The sequence below is a fragment of the Nuphar pumila genome, chromosome 8 (genome assembly GCF_984573655.1).
Source record: "Nuphar pumila chromosome 8, dmNupPumi1.hap1.1, whole genome shotgun sequence".
Classification (NCBI taxonomy): Eukaryota; Viridiplantae; Streptophyta; class Magnoliopsida; order Nymphaeales; family Nymphaeaceae; genus Nuphar; species Nuphar pumila.
This window is the reverse complement of record NC_143256.1, coordinates 95,498,940-95,524,633: the sequence shown is the minus strand read 5'-3', so window position 1 is coordinate 95,524,633 and position 25,694 is coordinate 95,498,940. Positions and strand designations below refer to the sequence as shown.

General features: G+C 39.1%; 1 protein-coding gene across 7 annotated transcripts in view; it reads right to left on the bottom strand.

The window, feature by feature from the left end:
• Positions 1-25,481, bottom strand: part of LOC149830022 (protein MLN51 homolog) — a 47,280-nt gene extending 21,799 nt beyond the window's left edge. For 6 of the 7 annotated variants that reach the window (XM_090016257.1, XM_090016259.1, XM_090016260.1 and 3 more), the window contains exons 1-5: positions 24,568-25,481; positions 3,027-3,129; positions 2,621-2,832; positions 1,667-2,520; positions 615-729 (exon numbers count right to left, since the gene is read on the bottom strand). In XM_090016257.1, coding sequence (XP_089872383.1) covers positions 615-729; positions 1,667-2,520; positions 2,621-2,832; positions 3,027-3,129; positions 24,568-25,145 — 1,862 coding nt within the window. In that variant the 5' untranslated portion in view covers positions 25,146-25,481. Of the gene's footprint in view, positions 1-614; positions 743-1,666; positions 2,521-2,620; positions 2,833-3,026; positions 3,130-24,567 lie in introns of all 7 variants that reach the window. The other variant, XM_090016261.1, reaches the window with a different exon arrangement.
• Between the last annotated feature and the right edge of the window lie 213 nt (positions 25,482-25,694).

Here is a 25,694-nt window from a genome sequence, read left to right as displayed (position 1 = left end):
AAAAATAAAGAACCCTTCTAAAGCTCAGTAACTGGACATAAGGTCAGCCAGCAAGCAGCTAAGTAATTTAAATATCAGTTCACATGCAAAATGCATCAAGAGAGCCTCAAAGTAAAAATTGAGGCAAAGGAAAAGGAAATGAACGAGCCAGACCGCTCTTCCATGATGAACTAGTGCTTGATGGTTTCTGTGAATTTGGGATTTTCTAATGTAACCCCGACAAAAGCTGTCCATAATGCTAAATCATGCTTCATACTTCATAACACCAGATTTTGTCCAAATGTATATACAAATTGCATCCTTGAAGGACATCAATTTACTGCAATCGTGCTAGCATGTGTGTGTGTGTGTGCTAGACTGGTCTTCTAGGATCAACTAGTGCTTGATGGTTTCCATGCATTTGGGATTTTCTAATGTAACCCCGACAAAAGCTGTCCACAATGCTAAATCATGTTTCATATTTCATAACACTACAAATTGCATCCTTGAAGGACATCAATTTACTGCAATCATGCTAGAACGTGTGCGCGTCTGTGTGTGTGTGTGTGAGAGAGAGAGAGAGAGAGAGAGAAATTGAGTATGAAATAAAAAAAAAGTTGCAGAAACATGCATACCATGTCATCTCAGAATTTCCAAATCCTGCTTGTGGTTGTGCTACATATCCAGGGAATGCCATGCCAACAGCAGGAACTCCAAGACCACCATGATGCTGACCTCCAAATTGCATAACTAAAGATCCAGACTTAAATTAAAGGAAATTTAACCATTTGTTAAACAAATAAGAAGGAAACTTGCCTGAGCACATAAATACTTGATGCATCTGAGCTTATCAAATGTTATCATTTGCATATAAATAAAGAAGGGAAGGAATAAAAAAATGGCATTCAATTACAAAATGCAGGTAGCCAGCAATCATAACAAAAAAGCGACCACACCCACTTTTCGAAGCAATAGTGGAATGCAGTGATCATATCATAAATTTTTAACAATGAAGAGATAATATCCGACCGAGATAATATTCAACCAACCATCCACTGCAATGCAAGCATTTGTGATTCAAAAAGGTCAAAATCGAGAATTAGTTGTTCTCTCTGTGACTTTCCCACAACTGGGTGGTCATAGACTTAGACCAAAAAAATGTCATAATAGACTTATTGTTATTAGCATCAATTACAAATAAGTCTAATAATCCAATTCTAGTCGTGCTTTTTGAACACATAATTGTACTTCTGACAGTAATGGTTACTCAGTAAGTATGATGACATCAATTAGAGCCTCTAAACTTAGAGGTATATAAGGCACCCATTGTGCACCTCTTAACACTTGCTCTCAACAAAGAGTACCGAACTACTGGTTTGAAAGACTCTCTAAGCAAAGCACTTGCTGAGCAAAGCACTTGCTGAGCTAAGCACTCTATTCTTTCTTACTAATAGTAACGAGAGACGAAAGATAGGATTTGGCAATCTAACAAGCTTACTGCTACTTGCTTACCAATAATTGATTGGGAGACGAAAGAGAGAGATTACACATCTCAAATGCTGAACAAATCCGATAGTCAAACTCATAACTAACAGAATGCAGCATTTAACTGGAAGAATGCATCAAATAAACCATTGATCTGGACACAAAAATAAATCTGAGAAAAGGTTCATGAAAGAAGCATTACCTGGCAAAAGTGCAGGAGTCGGAGTATAGTTTTGATCACCACGGCCAGCAGCTGCTGCACTTGCAGCTCCAATAACTTGTGCACCACTGTACAGGAAAGATCCCTTTCCACTTCCTTGAGTAGCAACTTTTCCTGTCCCAACCAACGCAGACTTAGACTTACTGGATCCTGGGGGAGATTCCACTTCACCGACTTCAGGCAGGCTTGTAACAGATTGACCTTGAGAATCAGATGATGATTCCTGAGGTCCACCTCCTGGAGGCTGGCTCAACTGCTGAGCTGAAGACCTTATAGTTGATTGACCTTTAACTGACTTTTGCTGAGCAGCAACTGGTGCTTGGGAGGAAACTCTGGCCATTGGGCTTGCAGATGGAGTGAACTGATAATTCATCTGCCCAGTGGCTGCCAACCTCCTTCCCTGAACCTTGGGTTGAGGAGAATGAGCAGCACCAACAGATGAAGAAGACCCAGATGTTTGTATTTGAACATTAGCCAATGCTTTCCTGATAACAGGACGCATGGCCTGGTCAACATAAAGTCTATCCAGACCAGTAGGATCAACAGCTGCCTTTTCACGTACTGACAAATTAGAGTTTGAACCCATGATATTTTCATCTGTGGAGGTAGAACTTGGTATGCTTCTTACAGCATTTCCAACTTGCAGGTCCCTTTTCTGGGTAGCAGAAATATCTTGACCAGATGATCCAGATGGATAAAAGGGAGGAGACGCAGAGTTTAAATTCGAGGCAAAAACATGTTTACAAGGAGGTACTGGCTCAGATTGCAAAGTAGGAGTAGCTGAGGATGACCTCCCCCCACTGGTACTTGCAAACGTATCATTAGATTTTGTAGGCCTGAGAAAAATAATTTAACAATCACAGCATAAAAAATGACAGCCATATCTAACACTTGACTATATTAACCCGCCAAAGGAAAAGGATTTATAGTGCTCACTGCTTGTCATGCGATGGCAGCGTATCAGCATTATTCTTTGCAGCATCATACCTCCTTGGCCCTCTGCCTTTAACACTTCTCTGTGGTTGATTTGGAGTCCTGTCAGTCTTATTCTCGTCGTAATTTCTAGATCTGTTCCCTCTTGTGAAGCCCCGTTCTGTGCCCCTAGTTTTACCATGCCCTCTAAAATTCCCTCTGGAACCTCTTCTTTTCTACAAAAGTAAAATGAATCAGTTTTGATTTCCAGCTAGAAGCAATGCCATAAGAGCTTGAATGTAAATTGTGTTTTCACAGAAAAAACCCTGACTTCTCATAGACAAGAAAAAAAAACAAAGCACCCATTGGTTGGAAATAAAAAAGAGATTATCCTAGTAATGTTACTGCTAGAAAATCCACAGTAAATTACCTCATTGTATTGCTCCTCTTTCAAATTCATTTCCTCAAACCTATCATGAACCCATGCTCGGTCATCCTTAGATTCCCATAGCTTTCGTCCACCAGGAATACGCCTGCATATGTTATAACTATCCACTCAAGCACTATACAAGAAAAAAAAAACCTCAACTGCACTACACAAGGGCCTCTGAAGACAGACACCAAAAACAAACATCACAACAATCACTTATCGTTCAGTAACAAACTAGGTTATACTCCATCAAATGACCACGGGAAACAAATCCACGGACAGCAAAAGCAAATATTCAATGATAAAGGGGCAAAACCTTTGTAGGATATTTGGATGCACACATCTACGCAGGAAGTGGTTAACGTGGGATATTGCATTGAGCTCAATGGTGTTCCACCTTAACCCACTTGTCTGAATAAGCTGCATCTAAGCACCACAAAGGTTTACACTTAAAGTACACTTGATAACACATAATCCTGACGACTACCATGATAACTATATCAAATGGCACGAACTGAAAATCAAATAGAATAAGAGGGTTAAGTTAAAGGTAACAAGATTTAGAAAGTGACTGATGTGGTACAGATAATACTCATAATTTATAGGTCGAAGTTTTCAAATGTCCCTAGAAGAAGCTCTTATTTTGGGAGGAAAAAAAATGGTTAGTCCAAACTGCAAAGCTGGACTGGATTTGATTCTAGTAAAAAAGGGCGAAGGCAGAAGATAAGATAGACAAAAGTTGCAATTTTGTGTTGGGGTTGTTTAGCACTAAAGTTGGCAGAGGTCCGGCTTCGCCCCTTTAATTCCGTTCATTTCGTGTTGATAGCATAATAAGATGGATGTTGTTTTTCCTAACTCCATCATTAGGGCAGTTTCAACCGTACTAATGCCAATACCAAGCTTGGATAAAGGAGGAGGATAGTCATAAGTGGCAACCAGCCTTAAGGGCAACAAGAGAGGCGTCTTAAACATAAATAGGTAAAGAAAAGGAAGGGGCACCATCGTTGGGGAAGAGAGTCTTCTCTCCTGGTCAGCTACACACAAGAAAGCGTGAGGTAGATAGTGGGTCGACGGCAAGGGAGGGAGAAAAGGCATTCCCTCCAAGTCGATGATGAGCGTAGAAGAAAGGCGAGGAAGAAATGTGAAATTGTCTATGAAGAGACAATACGCATACAAGCATAATACTTTATAAAAGATGTGAACGAAGGCACTCTCACAACACTTGAACAAAATACGCAAAAAGCGTAAAAGTAGCAAACATGCACTTAAGGCATGTATTTTATAGAAAAAGAGTAAATGCTTGAGACTCTCAAGCTTAGGAAAAACAAGGGGGAACACCCCTATTTATACAAGAAGGAAGAGGTGCAAAGGGGCTCCCAAAGGAGTCGTTGGGGAGCCCCCAATGGTCACTTTTGTGACCGTTGGGGGCCCCCCAACGACTCTATTGGGGGACCCCCAATGCACCTTTTTATGAAAAAGAAAAAAAGAATAAAAATAAAAAAAGGAAATACAAAAAATAAAGATGAAAAATTACAACATATTACAAATGGAATATGCGCAAGAAAGGAAATTACAAGAATGCCCTTTCGGGTAAAATAAAATAAAATATATAAATATATATATTTATATATAGAGAGAGATACATATACATATAATATATATATGTATATGTATCTCTATGTATATAAGTATATATATTTATACTTACAACAAAGATTTTAGGAGGTACATTTTAACACCCCCCCTCAAACTTACGGTGCGATAACCGCAAGTTTGCCAAGAAGGAAATGAAATCTGGGCGAACATAGAGCTTTTGTGAAGAAGTCTGCAAGTTGATACTCAGACGTCACGTATGGTAGATCAATGGCCTTCTTCAAGTATTCTTTTCTGACATAATGGCAGTCCATCTCTATATGCTTTGTTCGCTCGTGAAAGGTTTGATTCTTGGCAATATAAATTGCACTTTTATTGTCACAGCACAACTTTGTTGGTTCTCTGATAAACACTCCCATATCTTCCAAAAGGCGTCGAATCCATACAATTTCCATGGTGGTAGATGTCATGACTCTATATTCGGCTTCAGTGGATGACAGAGAGACCTGTTGCTTTTTACATCGCCATGAGATTAAGGACTCACCTAAGAAAACACAAAAACCAGTGGTGGAGTGACGGTTACTAGGGTCACATCCCCAATCTGAGTCAGTATAAGCAAGTAATTTTAATTCAAAAGAAGAAGATAGAAATACTCCCTTATTTACTGTCTCCTTCAAATATCTGATGATGCAAAGGACATCACTCATATGAACGGTTGTAGGAGTGTGCTGGAACTGACTGACAATGTGTATAGCATGTGACAAATCGGGTCGAGTAATGCTGAGGTACATTAAAGAACCTACCAACTGCCGGTAAGGAGTAGGATCGGTTAGAGGAACACCGTCATCAATCTTCATTTTTTATCCCACGACTTCAGGAGTTTCGCATACTTTGTCATCAGAAATTCCTGATCTATCAATAATCTCATAAGCAAGTTTAGACTGAGATAGAAAATAACCACGTTGTGAATAGACAACCTCAATTCCAAAAAAATATGTCAGAAAACCCAAGTCTGACATCTCAAATTTTGAAGTCAAGACGGACTTAATACCCTTGACTCCTTGAACATCATCACCTGTAATTAACATGTCATCAACATATAGTAGTAGTATCACAATCCCTGCATTAGATTTTCTAGTAAATAGAACAGTGGCAGTATAACATGAGGAAAAACCATTTTCCAACATTACATTGGTAAACCTGTCATACCAGGCTTTGGGGGCCTGTTTCAAACCATAGAGGGTCTTTCGAAGACGAAGAACTTTATCTTTAGGAATCTTCATGCCTGGTGGGGCATCCATATATACTTCTTCGTTAAGATCACCATTTAAAAAAGCATTTTTCACATCCATTTGAAAAATGTTTCAATTTTTAATAGATGCAATAGTAATAAGACATCTAACTGTCACCATTCGGGCTACAGGAGCAAAGGTTTCTTCATAATCAATTGCATACTCTTGCCCATATCCTTTAGCAACTAAGTGAGCCTTATACCTTTCGAGAGATCCGTTGCTTTTAGTTTTAACCTTAAAAACCCATCGACATCCTATAGATTTCTTTCCTATGGGTAGAGTTTGGAAATCCCAAGTTCCAGGCCTTTTAAGGGCATTAAGTTCATTTTGCATAGCTTCTTGCCATTTTATACATTTTTTAGCTTCTTCAAAATTCCTTGGTTCAAAATAAGAGTGAATGGCACTAAGACAAGCCTTATATCAGGGTGAGAAAGAATCAAAAGAAACAAAACGAGTTGGAGGTCTCCTATTCCTCTCAGATCTTCGGTGATCGAGGGTAGGACCAAGCTCACTATATTGGTCAATAGCACTTCTAAAGGTGTCTTGGTTTCTACGAGAGTAGGTTATTGGGTCACTTGAAAATCTACTATCTTGTTCATTGAGTGAGTCATGTTCACCAACATCACCATCATTTTCTTCATCATGGTTTGATGATACATCGTCATCACTAGATATATCATCATTACTACACAATAAGTCAAATAGGAAGGAATAATCAAAATTTTCTTGTTGAGAAACATTTTTTTCAAAGCTACTTTCATTTTCTAAAAAAGTTACATTTCTAGAGACATATAACTTATCATCTCAAAGATCATAACAACGAAACCCTTTTTGAGTTTCGGAATATCCAAGAAAGGCGCAAGGGATAGCCTTGGGAGAGAGTTTGTCGTTCTTATCCGTAAGTATAAAACACTTACACCCAAAAACTCGTAAACTATTATAATCAGGTTCAAGCTTATATAATATCTCAAAAGAAGATATTTTTCCTAATATCCTAGATGGTAAGCGATTTATCAGATAAACAGAAGCAAGAGTTGCTTCTGCCCAAAAGTTTAGGAATGTTTTGGGAAATAAGAAGGGTCCTAGTGGTCTCTATGATGTGCCTATGTTTTCTTTCGGCCAACCCATTTTGTTGAGGTGTTTTAGGACAAGACCTTTGGTGGACAATTCTGTGATCCTCAAGATATACTTTAAATTGATTGGAGAGATATTCTCCTCCAGAATCACTTCTAAATATCTTTATGTTACTGTTGAATTGATTCTTGATCATTGAATAGAAGGTTTTAAAACACGAAAAACTTCATGTTGGAAGTTAAGAAAATAGATCCACGAATATCTGGAAAAATCATCCACAAAAATGACATAATAAGAAAAGCCTCATTTTGAAGTAACAGGTGTGGGTCCCCAAACATCCGAATGAACAATTTCGAAAGTTTTAGAGGAGAACATGGTTTTTTGCTCAAAGGGTAAACTTTGCATTTTTCCGAGAATACAATCATTACAAGAAAATGAACTTTTACATAGGTCTTTTGCAAAATGTAAATAAGACAACTTGGTGATATTAATATGACCAAGTCTTTTGTGTCACACATTTATATTTTTGTTTTGGGCAACATTACAAAAAGATTTTGGAACTTGAAGAGATTCCATATAGTATATATAGTATAAGTCTCCTTTTCTAAAGTCTTCCCCAATCAATTTCTCGGACCGGCGATCCTGTATTAAACATTTATCACAAGAGAATTTAATATCGCAACCATGGTCCGAGAGTTGAGAAACAGAGAGAAGGTTTAAGTTTAGTTTAGGTATAAATCTAATTTTTGGAATAAAAAAATCTTGAGTTTCAAAATTACCTATTCCTTTAATTTCAAGAGAGGTTCCATCCGCAGTGGAAACAAAAGAGAGAAATATTTTTTGAGTAATCGGATAGTGAAAACATGTTTAGGGACATATGAAAAGATGCATCGGAGTCCAAAAGCCAAGAGACTTTACCTGGAAACGATAAAGTAGACACGGCGGCACCGGAGGTAGCTCCCTTGAGGAGAGGTTGAAGGGCTTCCACTATTTGATTTAAAGAGAGTGACCCACTTGATGATGCCTCCTCCTTTTGTGGTACACCGGTGGTAGCCATTGCGAGAAGCTTTTTCCATTTGGGACATATGGGTTTGATATGTCCGGGTTCTTTACAAAAATGACAAATAATTTTGCTATAGTCCCTTTTTCCTCTTTGCCCACCATTTTCACCTTGATTTTGTGGTTTAAAAGGAGGGGGACGATAGGTTTTTACATTGTTCCCGGGTCTTGATACGGCATTGACCTCATTGTTTTCTTCATAATTACAAGGACCCACAAGAACACTTGATCCTTGTTTACATAAACTCATACGACTCTCCTCACCACTTAATTTGGTGAGTACATCTTCAAGAGAGGGAGGAGTAAATGAGGATAGAAGAGAAGACCTTATTTGCTCAAATTCGGGCCTTAGCCCATTCAAAAAATTGAAGAACCGATCTTCTTTAAGTTGCTTATGACGGAGTTCAATTGCCTCTCCACTCCATTTTGGTTCAAGCATGGCAAGCTCATCCCAAATGGAGGAAAGATCGGCAAAATATTCCCTAATAGTCATTTCTCCTTGAGTAAGAGAGAGAGCCTTCTTCTGAAGATAATACTTATGAGATAGATCCCTCAATGTATACATCTTCTCAAGATAGTGCCAAGCTTCCGATGCCTTTTTGAACTTAATAATGTTGGCATTGATCTTAGTTTCAACGAATGAAAAGAACCAAGAAAGAATCTTGAAATTCTTCATTTCCCATTTATCGTGCTTCTTAGAATATTTTTCAAGAGCTTTGACCCTTTCTTCTCCTTCAAGAATCTTGATTTCACTTCCATTTACCTCAGTTATTTTGGGTTCCGGTTCCGGTTCCGGAATTGTGCCTTGCACATAACCCCATAGCCCCTATCCTTTTATGTGAGCCTCCATGTTTTCGGCCCAAACATGATAGTTGGACCCATTTAATTTGAAGCCAAGCGTAAAATGAGGCTCTTTTTCGCCCATTATGAGGTAAAGAGGAAGGGAGAAAGCGCGTACCAACACAATATTTCAAATTCTAGCTTGCGCAAGATTCTTCTAAAATATTTGAGAAGCAAGATCCACCACTTCAACCTCCAAAGATCTGAATGCACGTTTTTCGAGGCACTCGAAAAGAGAAGAATCCCACGATCCTCTATCACCAACCGTGCTTTGATACCATGTGAAATTGTCTATGAAGAGACAGTACGCATACAAGCATAATACTTTATAAAAGATGTGCACGAAGGCACTCTCACAACACTTGAACAAAATACGCAAAAAGCATAAAAGTAGCAAACATGCACTTAAGGCATGTATTTTATAGAAAAAAAGTAAATGCTTGAGACTCTCAAGCTTAGGAAAAACAAGGGGGGACACCCCTATTTATACAAGAAGGAAGAGGTGCAAAGGGGCTCCCAAAGGAGTCGTTGGGGAGCCCCCAACGGTCACTTTTGTGACTGTTGGGGGGCCCCCAACGACTCTATTGGGGGACCCCCAATGCACCTTTTTATGAAAAAGAAAAAAAGAATAAAAATAAAAAAAGGAAATACAAAAAATAAAGATGAAAAATTACAACATATTACAAATGGAATATGCGCAAGAAAGGAAATTACAAGAATGCCCTTTCGGGTAAAATAAAATATATAAATATATATATTTATATAGAGAGAGAGATACATATACATATAATATATATATATATATATATGTATCTCTATGTATATAAGTATATATATTTATACTTACAACAAAGATTTTGGGAGGTACATTTTAACAAGAAATACATTCACTAGGAGAACAAGAACCAAGAACAAAGCTTAGAGTAATATCTGAACAAACTTCATTAAGAAAATAGCTAAGCTAGTACATCTATATATAGACTTTACAAACGGCAAGAAAGTAAATGTACAAACACAATCTCACCGTGGATGGGATTTCAGGGAGGGTGTCTCACCATAGCCCCAACCTAAGTAGGACTCCAAGCTAGGATGGACTTCTGATAAATCTTGTAGAGTCCCAACTTGTGTAGGATAGGTTGGGCGGCTCCTCTAGAGCGGATCTTGGACTGGGCGAATCCAACACTGAGGCGAATCTTCTGAGTCAAACCTGGAGCAGAAAAGGCTCTGTAACAATCCACCCCTCTCAAACACGCCTTGTCCTCAAGGCGAGAACTCCGTCAGCCAGTCTTCATTTTCCCAAGTCGCTTCGTCTCCTCTACTTCTGGTCCATTGGACCAACACTTCCATGACCAAGCTGAAAAGAAGTGACTAGACCAGACCTTTGTACTGGATCGGATCCAGATCCAAACATAGTGTTGTAATTCTATCTGTTATTAAAGGGTATTTTTGTACCCTAAAAGTATGTATTAGTTAAATACTCATACCCTAATACAATGAGAACACTTTATCGTGTTGTTTTTTCTGCAGCCTCTTTTCATTATCATGTTTTCACTTTTCTTGCACAGGTGAACCAGGAGATCATAGCATTCTAACATGGTATCAGAGCAGTGTTAGACTGGGCCTGAGATTTTTTTTTTTCAGAAGGAATGATCACAGAGAGAAGATAATCTGATTTTTCCTCAACCCCGATTTCAGCGTCTTTTCCCACCTTTCTTCTTTGTTTGCAGATCTGGTAGGAACCCTATTTCAGCGTCTTCTCCCTCTTTTATTCTCTGTTTGCAGATCTGGTAAGAACCAGATTTCTGCGTCTTCTTCCCCTTTTCTTCTCTGTTTGCAGATCTGGTAAGAACCAGATTTCAGCGTCTTCTCCACCTTTTCTTCTTTGTTTGCAGATCTGGTAAGAACCAGATTTGAGCGTCTTCTCTCCCTTTTCTTCTCTGTTTCCAGATATGGTAAGGACGTCAACGTCTTCCTTTTCTTATCTCTTCTTCATAACAGACTTACTCTCTTCTTCAGATCTGAATCTCTAGAGATTCAGAATCAGTTAACCTATTCGAAAACCAAAGGATCCTCGTTTTGGGTCTCTTGACGTCTTTTTTATGAGTCTCTCGACGTGAAGAGACATCAATCCGTTTCTGGCAGTCGACCAGAATCCTGTGCTTGGTGAAATTAATGTTTGGGAGTTTTCAGTTTGCATAATTGTTATCTCGAAATACTCGTATTCCTGTCTTTCATGTTTTTTTTTATTTTTCTTTCTTAATCTGGAACCTTTTTCCTGTTGATAGTCAGTTTTCTTTACTGTCGATCTGAATATTATACTCTCTGAAATTCATATTTCTGCTATATCAGACTGCAATATTCTTCATCTTGAAATATTCATACTCTCGTTTCATCTTTCTACTTAATCTGGAACTGCGTTAATGTTGATATTCAGTTAGTTGATCAGTTTTCCTTTCTGATCATACCCGAATACAATATATCTGTAAAAAAAAAAAGAGGACAGAATATTCAAGTAACTGAGTTCCTTGTGAGTTAAAATTTTGGTTCAGAAAATTTTCTTGAAATTTCTCTTTCTTCCCACAATATCTTCCAATGGACTCAACTTTTCCACAGTCTCACCCCCTCCAAAGTTCACTTCGCAGGAAAAGCAGGACGATAAAGGGGCGCAATCTATTGTTCTTTTCAAAAATTCAGATTATGTTGCTTGGGTGAAAAGAGATCAAGCATTAGTGGCATACATCACCTCAACACTCTCACAAGAAGTTCTTGTAGCCATTCCCGATGATTGTTCAGCCAAGGAACTATGGGCCAATCTAGTTCAGACATATTCGCAGATTTCTGAAGCGAGAATCGTTTTTCTCAAGCGAGAATTTCAAATGTTGAAGAAAGATTCAATGTCTATTATGGAGTACCTGAATAAAATGAAAGGCATCACAGATCAATTGACTATTATAGGATGTCTCGTCAGTGATAAAGACAAAGTGCAACAGACCTTGAGTGGATTGGGGTCAGACTATCATGTTCTGGTGACGTCCTTGTTGTGTCTCCCAGAGCTTCCAAAATTTGAAGATCTTCGTGCAAAACTTCTGCAGTATGAAATGACCCTGAAAGGGTTTTCTGAGGACACCCATACCCATTCAGGGACTCAGGATGTGCTGGCCACCGGACTGACTTATGGTAGAGGTAGAGGAGGAAATTCTTTTCGAGGAAGGGGAGGACAAGGGAGGAATGCTTTTGGAGGTCGTGGTTTACTTCCAACGCCCAATATACAGGGACAAAGGCCCATTCCTACTTGCTTCCTATGCAATAAGAAAGGGCATATTAAAGCAAATTGTTTGTTCAACCCTCAAAATAAGGGGAAAACCCCACAAACAGAGGCTAAGAGGGATGGAGAAGTAAAGGAGTTGCTATTGGCAAGCTTGAACATGAAACAAAATGACAAAGGTATTTGGTACGTTGACTCGGGAGTCGCGACCCACGTTTCGGGTGATGCGAGTAAGCTCTTGAATCTTACTCCTTATGTTGGAAAAAATAGCATAGTCACAAGAGATGGTTCTCATCACTCCATCTCACATATTGGAAATGCCATTATACCCATGTCCAAATCTTCTCTTAATCTTTCAAATGTTTTTCATGCTCCTAATATTCAGAAGAATATTGTTTATGTCTCAAAACTTGTTGATGATGTTAATGCCTTAGTTGAATTTACTTCTTCTTCTGTTTATGTCAAGGATCTTCGCACGAGGGAGACATTCGCTGAGGGAAAGAGACGAGGCAACATGTACGTCTTTCAAGAAGATTCCTCATTCTCAGTTCATTCTGCCTGTTCATCCTTAAAGCGCCATCAACATCCATTTTTTGTTTCTTCCGATTATGTGTCTGCCATTTCTGAATGTAATAAGCCAACTCTCTAGCATGGTCGTTTGGGTCATTGTGGTCGTCATTTTATTGAAAAACTTGTCTTGAATAATTTCATTCCTAAATCCAGTCTGAGTCCAGAAGCCAGTGATACAAAGTGTCCTAGTTGTCATTTATGTAAGAGTCGTGTTTTGCCTTTCAATTCAATCAATAAGAGAGCTTCAATGCCCTTTGAGGTCATATGTCCTGATGTCTGGGGTCCTGCCCCAATTGCTTTTGTTTCTTGCAGTAAATATTACCTTATTTTCATTTATAGTTATTCACGCTATACATGGATATTTTTTATGAAACACAAATCAGAAGTTTTTGGATTGTTCCAAAAATTTCATTCCTTTGTCAGAAATCATTTATCTACAAACATTCTAAATTTTCAATGTGATGGAGGAGGTGAATTCTCTTCTAATGATTTTGTTAATTTCCTTCAGCATAATGGGATAAAGAGAAGAGTGTCTTGCCCACATACACCTCAACAAAATGGGATTGCTGAGAGGAAGCATCGACATATTGTTGAAAGTGCAATGAGCATGATGCATGGAAGTAATCTCCCTATCACCCTATGGACAGAAGCTTTTCACTCCACAGTCCATGTGATAAATCGACTTCCCATGACTATTTTAGAAAATAAGTCACAATTCTTCTCTTTATTTGGCGTTCATCCCGACTATCATGAATTATGTGTGTTTGGATCGGTTTGCTATGTTCACATTGATGGTTCATTGAGACATAAGTTTCAGGACAAAGCCTTAAAGTGCATGTTCTTGGGATATGCTGAAGACTTCAAGGGGTATAGGTGATATGATCCATTAAGCAAACGTGTCAAAATATCAAGAAATGTCGTGTTTGACGAGATGAATTTTGAGAATACACCTGCTAATTCAAACCTTCATGTTGCCACTCCTAGTCCCAGTGTTGAGGTGAATTATCCATGGTTAAATTCAAAACTCTTCTCCAATACTAGGGATGATTGTCCTACAGGTTGCAGGAAGAGGTATGTGGGGAATCAGCAGATGACTCTCAACCAGAAAAGGTTACTACACAAAACTTTGAGCCAGTAAGGTATAAGGGTATTGTCTACACCCGGCGTGAGAAAGGGCCCCCATCCATCCCTGGCACCGATGTTGGTCCTTCTACTTCCGCTCCACAGATGTTGGACGTCAGGAGATCCACCCAGACCCGACATCCGCTTGACAGGTGGGTAAGCTATAAAAAAATTTCTTTGGATTTTCAACTGTTCCTAATGTCCATAAATAAAGAAGATGAGCCTCTCACATTCTATCAAGTTGCGAGTTCCAGAAGATGGATTGGAGCGATGAATGAAGAAATGGAAACCTTACATGAATGTGGCACATGGGAAGTTGTGCCGAGACCACTAAATAGAAATGTGGTTGGATCGAAGTGGGTGTACAAGATAAAATATAAACCAGATGGGAGCATTGAAAAGTATAAAGCTAGACTTGTAGCTAAAGGGTTCACACAAGAACAAGAACAGGACTTTGATGAAACTTTCAGTCCTGTTGTTAAGATGGGGATCATTCGTATTGTCTTGAGTCTAGCCATTGAACATGGATGAACATTGAGTCAACTAGATGTAAAAAATGTTTTTTTACATGGGGACCTAAAGGAGGAAGTTTATATGGAGCAACCCACTGGTTACGCAGAACAAGATGCCAATCAGTATGTATGCAAGTTGAAAAGAGCACTCTATGGATTGAAACAAGCTTCTCGGTCATGGTTCGAGAGTTTTTCACTGGAAATACAGAAGCACGGTTTCTCTCGATCTCTTCTAGATCACTCATTATTTATTCACAATAAATGAAATGTTACCACTCTTCTATTGATATACGTAGATGATATTATTATCACAGGGAACTGCAGAGGTCATATTGAGGAAGTAAAGACGCTATTAAATCAGAGATTCAAAATGAAGGATCTGGGAGATCTGCGATATTTTCTCGGGGTGAAAGTTGATAAGACATGTGATACCCTTACTCTTACTCAACACAAATACACCATGGATATTCTTACTAGGGCAGGCATGAAAGATTGTAAGCCATTAGCAACTCTCAGTATCATCCATCAGAAACTGAGTTCTAAAGAAGGAGATTTATATGAGGATCCCACTAAGTATCGCAGCATAGTTGGCATGCTGCAATACCTAACTTTTACTAGACCTGATATCATGTATTCGGTTAATCAGGTATCTCAGTTTATGCAAGAACCTCATACACTGCACATGGAGGCAGTTAAGCAAATACTACGGTATCTAAAAGGTACAGATGGTGATGGCCTGGTGTACAGGAAAAGTGAATCAAATCAAAATGGCCATGAAATCATTATTTATGTTGATGCTGATTGGGCGGGTGACCCAGATGAACGACAGTCAGTATCTGGGTATTGTAGTTTCATTGGGTCAAACATGGTGTCTTGGAGCAGTAGAAAGCAAAAGGCGGTTGCTAGGTCGAGTACAGAGGCTGAATATAGATTGATGGTTGCTGCCACTGCTGAGGCTACATGGATAAGACATCTCTTAACAGAGATGGGAGAACCGATTGCTCGATCACTTCTGTTGTGTGATAATCAAAGTGTCGTTAATATGTCTTTTAATCCCATCTATCACAGTCGAGCCAAGCATATTGAGATAGATCAACATTTCGTCAGGAAAAAGGTTAAAGAAAAGGAGATTGAGCCTATGTTTGTGCGAACCGATGAGCAAGTTGCGGATATTTTCACCAAAGGGCTCACAAAGGACAAATTCTGGTTTTTGAAAAGCAAGTTGTTCATGGTTCAAGACCATGCACAACTTGAGGGAGGCTGAAAAGAAGTGACTAGACCAGACCTTTGTACTGGATCGGATCCAGATCCAAACATAGTGTTGTAATTCTATCTGTTATTAAAGGGTATTTTGTACCCTAAAAGTATGTATTAGTTAAATACTCATACCCTAATACAATGAGAACACTTTTCATTATCGTGTTTTCACTTTTCTTGCACAGGTGAACCTGGAGATCATAGCATTCTAACACAAGCGACCATCCTTCCTCTGCCTCCTCTTCCCCAGAATCTTAGACGGTTGAGGTGAAGTATCTTCAAGATAGGGCAGGACCATATGTCCGCCAAGCGACTCTCCTTTATGAACTGCAGCATGACCTACATTCTTGCCGCTCGGATCAAAGATGGTATGCTCTTTGTTGATGAAGGCCTGGAAACATTTGCAATGAAAATTCAGATTCATTGTGGGCTCGTGCATGTCTTTATTGATCATAATTTCTTCTTAATGAAGTAGGGTTGATGACCACACCAAGCAATATTCCCTTAAGTGTTTAGCACAATTTTAGATTTGCAGAGTTTCCTTGTTTTATAGGCATCTTCAATCAATTAGGGTGCCTGCATGGTTATGCAGGCTTCTTCGAAGAATGATGCAAGATTTATAAGGTCGTTGGAGGCCATTCCAACTGTCACAATACAAGAGGCATGTCTCTTGGGTGAAAATATACAAACATATACTAAAAGTAACACTTCTGGTTACTAAAGCAATGAGAAAGAAGAAGGGTTGAGAGTTCGGACTCCCTGACGATTTCGAGCATAACAGCAAAGTCTTCATCCAACTGCAATTTCGGCCCCGTGCAAGGTCGCTTCCCAACATTGGTATCAGAGCACGGGTTGCGCAAGTTCGATAAAGACCTCTGACGGTGTTGCCGAAAGCAGCCTGTGCGTGTAGGTGTGTTGATGCAGGAATCGATCGGCGGTGACGCCACACCGGAACACCTTTTTCACAACAAAGACTCATAAACAGAAAAGAGGCACATAAAGAAAAAAAACAAACAAACAAGAGGTTAGTTCTATTTTCGTATTTAAACAAATCGGTGAACCAAGGGTTCCTGATTTGCGTAAACTTGAAAAAAAAAAATAGGCGAAAGTGTTTGACACTCTTCTGTTTTTTTTTTTCGGGTAGAGAAAAGAAAAATATCACGAACACCGGTGGTGGCCCTCTCTCTCTCTCTCTCTCTCTCTCTCTCTCTCTCTCTCTCTCTCTCTCTCTCTCTCTCTGTGTGTGTGTGTGTGTCGGACGGCAGGGGTTTCCTGGCCCCTTGACGAAGAAGGGTAGCAGTGTGTTGCCGACCGGACCACTTGTTTTCACGGCACGGTCACAGTGCAGAAAGCAAAAAAAAACACAGGGGAAGAGGGAAAGGGTTCGGTTGCTGCCCTCTTCCCTCTTTCTTTTTGGCATCCGCCCTCTCACCGGAGAGAAATTGCAGCGGCAGAAGGCGGTGACTGTTGAGATTCGCCGCTGAGGTGTCTATAGTGGCGTTGTTGCCGGATTTTTCTTTCGAACCCTCAAAACCCTCGCCGACGGAGGTCTTCAAACAGGCAACCGCCAATCACCTAGTATGTTGCGGCATCTTGTCGCCGACTGAAAGTCAGGTGCCGTCGGGTGCGGTGTGCGTACTTGGGCATCGCCGGACAGGTCAGAGGAAGACGCGGGAGGCGGGCGCCGTGAGCTGCCACCAGACCGCCTTGGTCCGTCTGCAGCGGCAGACAAAAACGAAGAAAAAAAAAGGAAGGAGAAGGGGGAAAAGGTAGTGCTTACTTGTGCATCGTCGGACGGGCCGGGGGAAGTTGCCGGAGGAACCCTTGCCAGAAAAACCAATGCCGTTTTGGCGGGCAGCGGCGAGCTCCCCTCCTTTCTTAGAACATATTTTTTTAAATGAAAAGAAACCCTAATCGGGTTCCCTTCGTTTAATATATAAAGCTTATTAAAAAAAAATCAGATTAAACCTGACATTTATTGCAAATTCGAAAAAGGGGTTACTTTTTCTTGAAAAATAGAAAACAGTATCTGACTTTTTAGAAATTACAGAAAAGTGGTTCCTTCCTTTTCTATTAAACTAAAAAAAATCATAATTTTGGAAAGGCATTGATCTTTTCTGAAATTACAGAAAGAGGGTCGAATTTTTCTATTTAACTCAAAAAAAATCTTTTTGAGATTTTTGTTTCTGTTTTTGCTTAAAAAGGCTTCTGCCTTTCTGAAAATTGCAGAAAAGAGGTTTATCTTTTTTTGATAAACTCAGAAAGTTGCAGAAATAGGTTTCTGTGATTTTTGTTTACACAAAACCTCTCTTAATACTTTCTGAAATTGTAATAAAGTGGTTCTGGATTTAAAAAAAATACCTAGTTATCTTTGTCAAAAAGTGCTTAAATTTAGCAATTTTTGTGAGTTTCTTGCATACTTAAAGATCATATTGCATGATAAACTAGTTTAAAATGATCAAAACTAGTTATATTTATAAATATTAGTTGGAATATACTTTAATTTTAATATTTGTTTATAATTAAGAAAATGGCAAATCGAATAGTCATGACTGGGTTATCCAAAATCGAAAAACTCAATGGGACAAATTTTGGAATGTGGAGAAGAAAAATGGAATATCTATTGACACGTGACAATACCCTATACGGATTGAACAATGTGAAATCTTAACTAATTGATAAATCGATTGAAGAAGAGAAGAAAGCTCATAACAAGTTTATTGAAGACAATCAACTTGCTCGAGCAACTCTTCTAACATTCATGCAAGATGATCTCATCCGAGTATTTGAAGATTTTGACACTGCGAAGAGAATGATGTAAGAAATCAAGAAAAAGTATGATATGACTTCAGAAACCCACATTCAACTTCTTTTAGAACAGTACAACTCTTACAGGATGAAAGAGTCAAACAACGTGGTCGATCATGTGAATCGAATGTTGGTAATGGCTAAGGACTTAACCATATCAGGAAATGATATTTCCGAGCGCATGCAAATCTCCACCATATTAAATAGTCTTCCTCCAACATGGAAGATGGTGTCGATTGCCATGAGGTTAAACCAGAAAATCCTTACTCTAACAGAGCTCCCTCTGCAATTAGCTCTTGAGCAAGAGCATATGTCAAAAAACAAAAAGGGGATAAGTTATGAATACTCAAGAGTCTTTCCCCGCAACTTTTCACAAGTTCAAGCCTAAAGGCACATTCTTCAAGAAATTTAAGAAGAATAAATTTGGCATTGGATAGAAATGATTGGAGGAAAAGGATTCATGTGGAAGACCCAAAATGAATTTCTTTTTTGGTTCATATCGTTGACCCCAATTGTTTTGGGATGAAGGCGTAGTTGTTGTTGTTGTTGTTGTAAATTCAACAAGAAGCATCAGCGCAAACCAAGAACTCCAAGACTGCAATCAGGGAAGCATGTTTCTCTTATGGAAAAGTTGGGCATTTCAAGAATAATTGCACAAATAGAACCAAGAAAGAAACTCCAAGAAAGCAAATAAATGGAGAACAAGAATTAGTAAGCATTGTGTCTGAATCATTGATCGCATATAGTGATCTTCCAGGGTGGTGGATTGATTCAGGGGCGACGCGGCATGTATCTAAGACAAAGGAAGGACTTGTGGAAATGAAGGATTTGAAGCCTGAAAATCATAAGGTGTATATGGGAAATAACGCCTATAGTGATGTGGTCGGGATAGGGACCTATAGGAAGCAGAATGGACCAATCTCCTACTAACAAATATACTTTATGTACCTTCTATGAGAAATAATCTTTTAGCAGTGAGAGATTTTGCTAAAAAGAGCTTTGAAATCCGCTTTCGGGGTGACAAGGTCACTATTGAAAAAGATGAAAAATGAAGCTCAGGAGTCGCTATGATGTTAACCATGGTCTTTTTCCTCTTAATGTAACTCCTTCTACAAGTAATACCCATGTCACACGGACTCTTCTAATAGGGCACAGCACCCGCGTCGCACCTGCACCTAGGCGGGTGCGACACTTGGACACAGCTTCCTTTGTGTTAGGTGAAGTCAACCACACCGAGGTCCATTTCTATCCAAAAGTAGATTCAGTTAACCCTAATCAAGTTCATTTTTATCTATATTATATATATAAATACATAAATGCACACAAATACACATAGTGTTAACTTAAAATTGTTAAAAATTATATATATATATACTCCCTGCACCCCCGCACCCATGCTTTTTTAAAGTGTCGCATCGCCGCATTCACACCCGCACCCGGGTCCGCACCCGTACCTATGTGACATAGAGTAATACAATGAATATTTTTGTTTATATTGATTGTGCATTTAATGTTGATGCATATTTATTGCATTAAAGGTTAGGGCATGTAAATGTCAATAAAATGAGAAGAATAATTCGCATGGGATTATTATATTCCCTTAAAAATATAGAATTTAAAAAATGTGAACCATGCATATCAGGAAAAATGACAAGAAAACACTTTCCTAAGGAAAGTAGATCATGTGATTTGTTAATTCTGGTACACACAGATATTTGTGGACCTTTAACCGTATAAATACATATAAGAAAATCATATTTCATCACATTTATAGATGATTACTCTAGGTATTGACACATATACCTAATTTCTAAGAAATCTGAAGCTCTAGAAAAGTTTAAAGCATACAAACATGAAGTTGAAAGATTACTAGGAAGAAAAATCCAGGTTATTAGATCTGACACAGGAGGTGAATATAACTCTGATGAGTTTAAAAACTTTTGCAATAATATAACTCCTCATACAACTATGCCTTATACACCACAACAAAATGGTGTAGTAGAACGAAAGAATAGAACCTTAATGGATATAACAAGATCCATGTTGACACATGCAAATCTCTCCAAAAAGTTTTGGGGAGAAGTAATTTGCATTGCTATGTATATCCTGAATAAGATTCCTTCTAAGGCGGTAAAGCTTACTCTTCATGAATTATGGGCTGGTAGAAAGCCAGACTTGAGTTATTTGCGAAAGTGGGGGTCATCTGCTCATGTGTTGATTCTTAGTCAAATGAGAGATAAGTTAGATAGCAAAACTATCAAATACATCTTCATGGGATACTCAAAGGGATCAAAAGGATATCGACTATATAATCCTGAAAAAGAATTTATAGAAAGTAGAGAGGTAGAATTCTTGAAAACTCAATAAAGCATTTTTTATCCAGAAGATGATAATGTTTTTCTAGATATCATAAATGATCTTGGGATACCCATTCAAGAGTTAGAGCATAACGATCTAGTTGTGAATAACAAACAAACTTCACAACCAATAACTAGACAGAAAAGAACAAGAGCTCCTCCATCATATTTGAATGATTACTATATATTCTTGAATGAGGAATTATGTTATTCCATGAATTTGGATGTAACTCTTGATAACTTAAGTTTTGAAAATGCAATTGCTTCTAATGAGTCTGAATTCTGGAAGGAAGTAATGAAAGATGGGTTGGACTCCATAGAAAATAATGGAGTTTGGGAACTAGCCACTTTGCCTAATGGATATAGGGCAATTGGTAGCAAGTGGGTTCTCAAAAAAAAACTCAAGGAAGATTGATCAATTGATAGATTCAAGGCAAGATTAGTAGCAAAAGGTTATACTCAACGAGAAGGGATTGATTATGAAGAAACTTACTCTCATGTAGCCAAATTGGCATTTATTCGCATTATTTTGGCATTGGTAGCTTATTTTGATCTTGACCTATATCAAATGGATGTGAAAACGACCTTATTAAATAGTGAATTAAATAAAATTATTTTCATGCAGCAACTAGAAGGTTTTGAAATTAAAGGTCAAAAAGATAAAGTATACAAGTTAAATAAATCTTTGTATGGACTTAAGCAGTCACCAATTTGACTTTTCATAATGCTATAACCAAATTGGGTTATGAGGCAAATAGTCTGGATCACTGTGTATATGCCAAGAATAGTAGGAGTAAGTTTACTGTGTTATCCCTCTATGTTGATGATATATTAATTGCAGGAAATAACATAGACATGATAAATATGACTAAATCATAGTTAAGTTCTCAATTTGAAATGAAGGATATGGGAGAAGCTTCATATATCCTTGGAATTAAAATCCACAAAGATAGAAATCGAGATTGCTATGTCTAAGTCAAGAAAAATATTTTGACAACATTCTAAAAAAATTTAGAATGGAAAGTACTAAGGCAAAAGATACTCATGTAGTAAAAGGTCAAAAGCTAAGTAAGAATGACTGTCCAAAGGATGGACAACAAAAGTTGAATGTTCCATATGCTCAGGCACTTGGAAACCTGATGTATATAATGCTTTTTACTAGACCTGACTTAAGTTTTGATATAAGTCTAGTAAGTAGATATCAAAGTAATCCTAGGTTCTCTCACTAGGAAGCAATGAAGAGAATTTTTCGATATTTAAAGGGAACTAAGGAACTTAAACTATGCTATCAGTCAGATAGTTTAAAGTTTGTAGGATACTCAGATGCTGACTTTGTTGGTGATAAACATGAAGCAAAGTCCACCTCTGGTTATATATTTATGTTATGAGGTGGGGCAATTGCACGGTCATACAAGAAACAAGTGTGTATGGCACAGCATACACAGAAAGCTGAGTATATTGGTTGTAACATGGCAGGCACATTTGGTATATGGATAAATCATTTCTTAAATGAGTTGAAATTGGACATTCCAAAAGATCCAGTTCAACTATATTGTGACAATAAAGCTGCTATAAGACTAATACAAACAGGAGTTGATTGCTTTAAAAGTAAGCATATTGAAGTTAAATATCAATATATTCATGATATGCTTATAAAAACTAAAATAGCAGTAGACTATGTTCCTTCAAGTGACATGGTAGCAGACCTGCTAACTAAGGCAATCACTGAGGATGTTTTCACTAAACATGTAAGTCAGATGGAACTCAAATATGTCTAAGTAGTAAATGAGTAAAGATTACTCAGAAAGTGTGTATGCAAGGTTCCGATTGAGAACACGCATATAAACACAATGAGAGTAAAGATTACTCAGAAAGTATGTATGCAAGGTTTCGGTTGAGAACAAGCATATAAACACAATGAGAGTAAATATTACTCAGAAAGTGTGCATGCAAGGTTCCGGTTAAGAACAAGCATATAAACACAAGGTGAGTAAAGATAAATCGGAAAGTGTGTATGCAAGGTTCCTTTTGAGAACAAGCATATAAACACAGGAAGTCCCTTATGGCCAAGTAGGAGATATAAGGTCGTATGGCCATAAGTGACTCTTGGAGGCCATTCCAACAGTCACAATACAAGAGACATGTCTCTTGGGGGATGAAGGGATTTCTCCCAGGGTTGTGTCTCAAAACTTGAACCCTTTCATGTCTATAAATGCAGTATGAAAACATACAAGCACAGACTAAAAGTAATAGTTATGGTTACTAAAGCATTGAGAAAGAAGAAGGATTGAAAGTTCGGACTCCTTAGCGATTTTGAGCGTAACAGCGAAGTCTTCATCCCGTTGTAATTTCGGCGTCGTGCAAGGTCACTTCCCAACAAGATTCACATCATGGAGAACTAGATTCGTTCTCTAACAATCTTCATATGGTCTCACGAAGAACGATGAAAGATCTGCACAATAAATGATTCAAACTATATTCATTCTTTTCCTTCACTCAGTTGATTCGTGCAACTACTCCAAATCTCACAAGGCATCGTCTATCTTGCACCACGATGAATCCATCTTAACTGCACCCTCCAAGTCAAGTGTTGCCTGCTTGCAGGACAGAATGCTATGAATCCGAAGTTTTGCTGGTGCAGAGGGGTAGGCTAGGGTTTAAGAGGGGCTTTGATTTGGTCATGTGGTCTGGGGTATCAGTTATGTAAAAATATTTTTTTTTATAATTTTTTCAAGGTTTTCTAAGGTCGGGATTGGTTGCAGTTGGATCTATTGTGCAAAGTCGAGAAGGGTTGGAGCCCTTGTTGTTGAAGATCCTTCCGGTTAAGAGAGCATCTTCGGGATTCCGAGACAGACCTACTTTGATGCCACGGTTAGAATCCGACCTTAGGGAGGAACAGATTCTACAAATCCGACCTCGAGAGGATAACAAAAGGGTGCATCTTAAACACAAATAGGTAAAGAAAAGGAAGAGGCATGCAACGTTGGGGGAGAGAGAAAATCATCTCTCCTGTTAGCTACACAGGGAAGCGTGAGGTGGATGGGGATCGATGGCAAGGAAGAGAAAAAAGGCATTCACTCCAAGTCAATGACGGGTGTAGAAGAAAGGCGATGGAAGAATATGTTCTCTTAGAAAACAATAACAAAAACCAAGAATAAAGCTTAGAAAAATCTCTTAATAAATTTCATTAAGAAAATAACTAAGCTAGTAAATCTATAATATAGACTTTACAAGGGGCAAAAGAATAAATGAACAAACACAATACCCCCCCTCGATGGGATTGCATTGAACGGGGCATCCCACCTTAGTCCCAACCTGGGTAGGACTCCATGCTAGGATGGACTTCTAATAAATCCTGCAGAGTCCCAACTTGCGTGAGATAGGCTAGGCGGCTCCTCGGGTGGATCCTTGACTGGGTGGATCCAACACTAGGGTGGATTCAACACTATAAAAGGGTCCATAACATGTCTTTTGCATCATACAGTTCGATATATACAAGTGTCCTGTGAACCCTATAGAAGTGTCTTCTAAGTTGTCATCACCAAAATACCAAGAACGACGGGATGAATTAGCAAGCCACTGTTGAGATGGCAAGAGGCAAATGAAAAAAAAACACAAACAATAAAAATTTAAGAAGAAAACCATGAGTAGCTCCAAGTAGAAAAGAATCAGATTAATGAACATCCGATACTATATCTGTCGGAGCTAATAACAAATTCAAGAGGAAGGTTCTCGGATTTAATGAATAAGGGCAAGTTTTTTAGGGTAATCAGCAAGCAGAGAGATAAACACCTGTGGCGGGCACCGCCATTGTCACGAAATCGATCATCGTGCATGTAGAAAGTCCCTGCAGTCGGCACTGCAAACGGTTCGTTCTCCTTCTTCTCCTCAGGCAAACCCGCTGCCCGATTCTTCCCTAGAAAATCTGGCGCTGCAGGTGCGGTTTCAGTCTCCCGGGCTCCAGATACCCTCTCGCCTGCCTCACCAACCACCGTTGGCACCACCTCAACCACGCTTTGACGAACATCGTCCCCTTCCCTGACATCCTCGTACTCCACCTCTTCCTCCCCATCCTCGAACTCCTCCTCTTCCTCCCCCTCCGCCTCCAACTCCACTTCCTCTTCCTCCTCATACGCCGCCGGCCTGCCTTCCCCTTCAGAATCCCCCTCCGATCCGATTACCACCCGCCGATCCCTCCGCTCACGAACCTCATCCACCTCCCCGTCTTCATCGTCACTCGCCTCCCTCCGCCGAAGCGCTAACGGCACCACCGCCTCGGGATCACTCTCATATTCGCCTTCATCGTCGTCCTCCACAGACTTCCAGGCCGGCTTCGGCGACAATTCCGGCTCGCCTCCCTCCACGGCCATCGCTCCCCCCAACCCAAAACCCCGCAAAAAACTGGAAATTCCTCCGCAAGAAGGAAAAACTCTAATTCTTCAACGCTGTATTCAAAGATCACGCGAGAAACGCAAACTCTAGGCCTCGCGTCGAACCCTAAATTCTCACGCCGAATCCACCGCAGAGACGCAGAGAAAAAGTGAGAAGAGGAAGAGAAAACCCGAACATTTCCGAAGTCAGATCGTACGATCGATGCTCCTCCGGTGACGATACAGATGTTGGGTGAGGATACGGATCGATCTATCCCCTTCAGATAAAATCTAGAAAACTGAGGCGATCTCGGTCCTTTTCTCTCTCTCTCTCTCTCTCTCTCTCTCTCTATATATATATATATATATATATATATATATATATATAAAGAGCGGCAACCGATGGTTTTCCCGGAAATTTCAGCATTATCTAGGGTTTTGATGATCGGGAATTTACATTAATTGCTTGATTAGATGATTAGATCTGTACTATGCTGCATTAGATTTTGTACTTTCTATTAGAGTAATTCACAGAAACCTTCCTGGCCT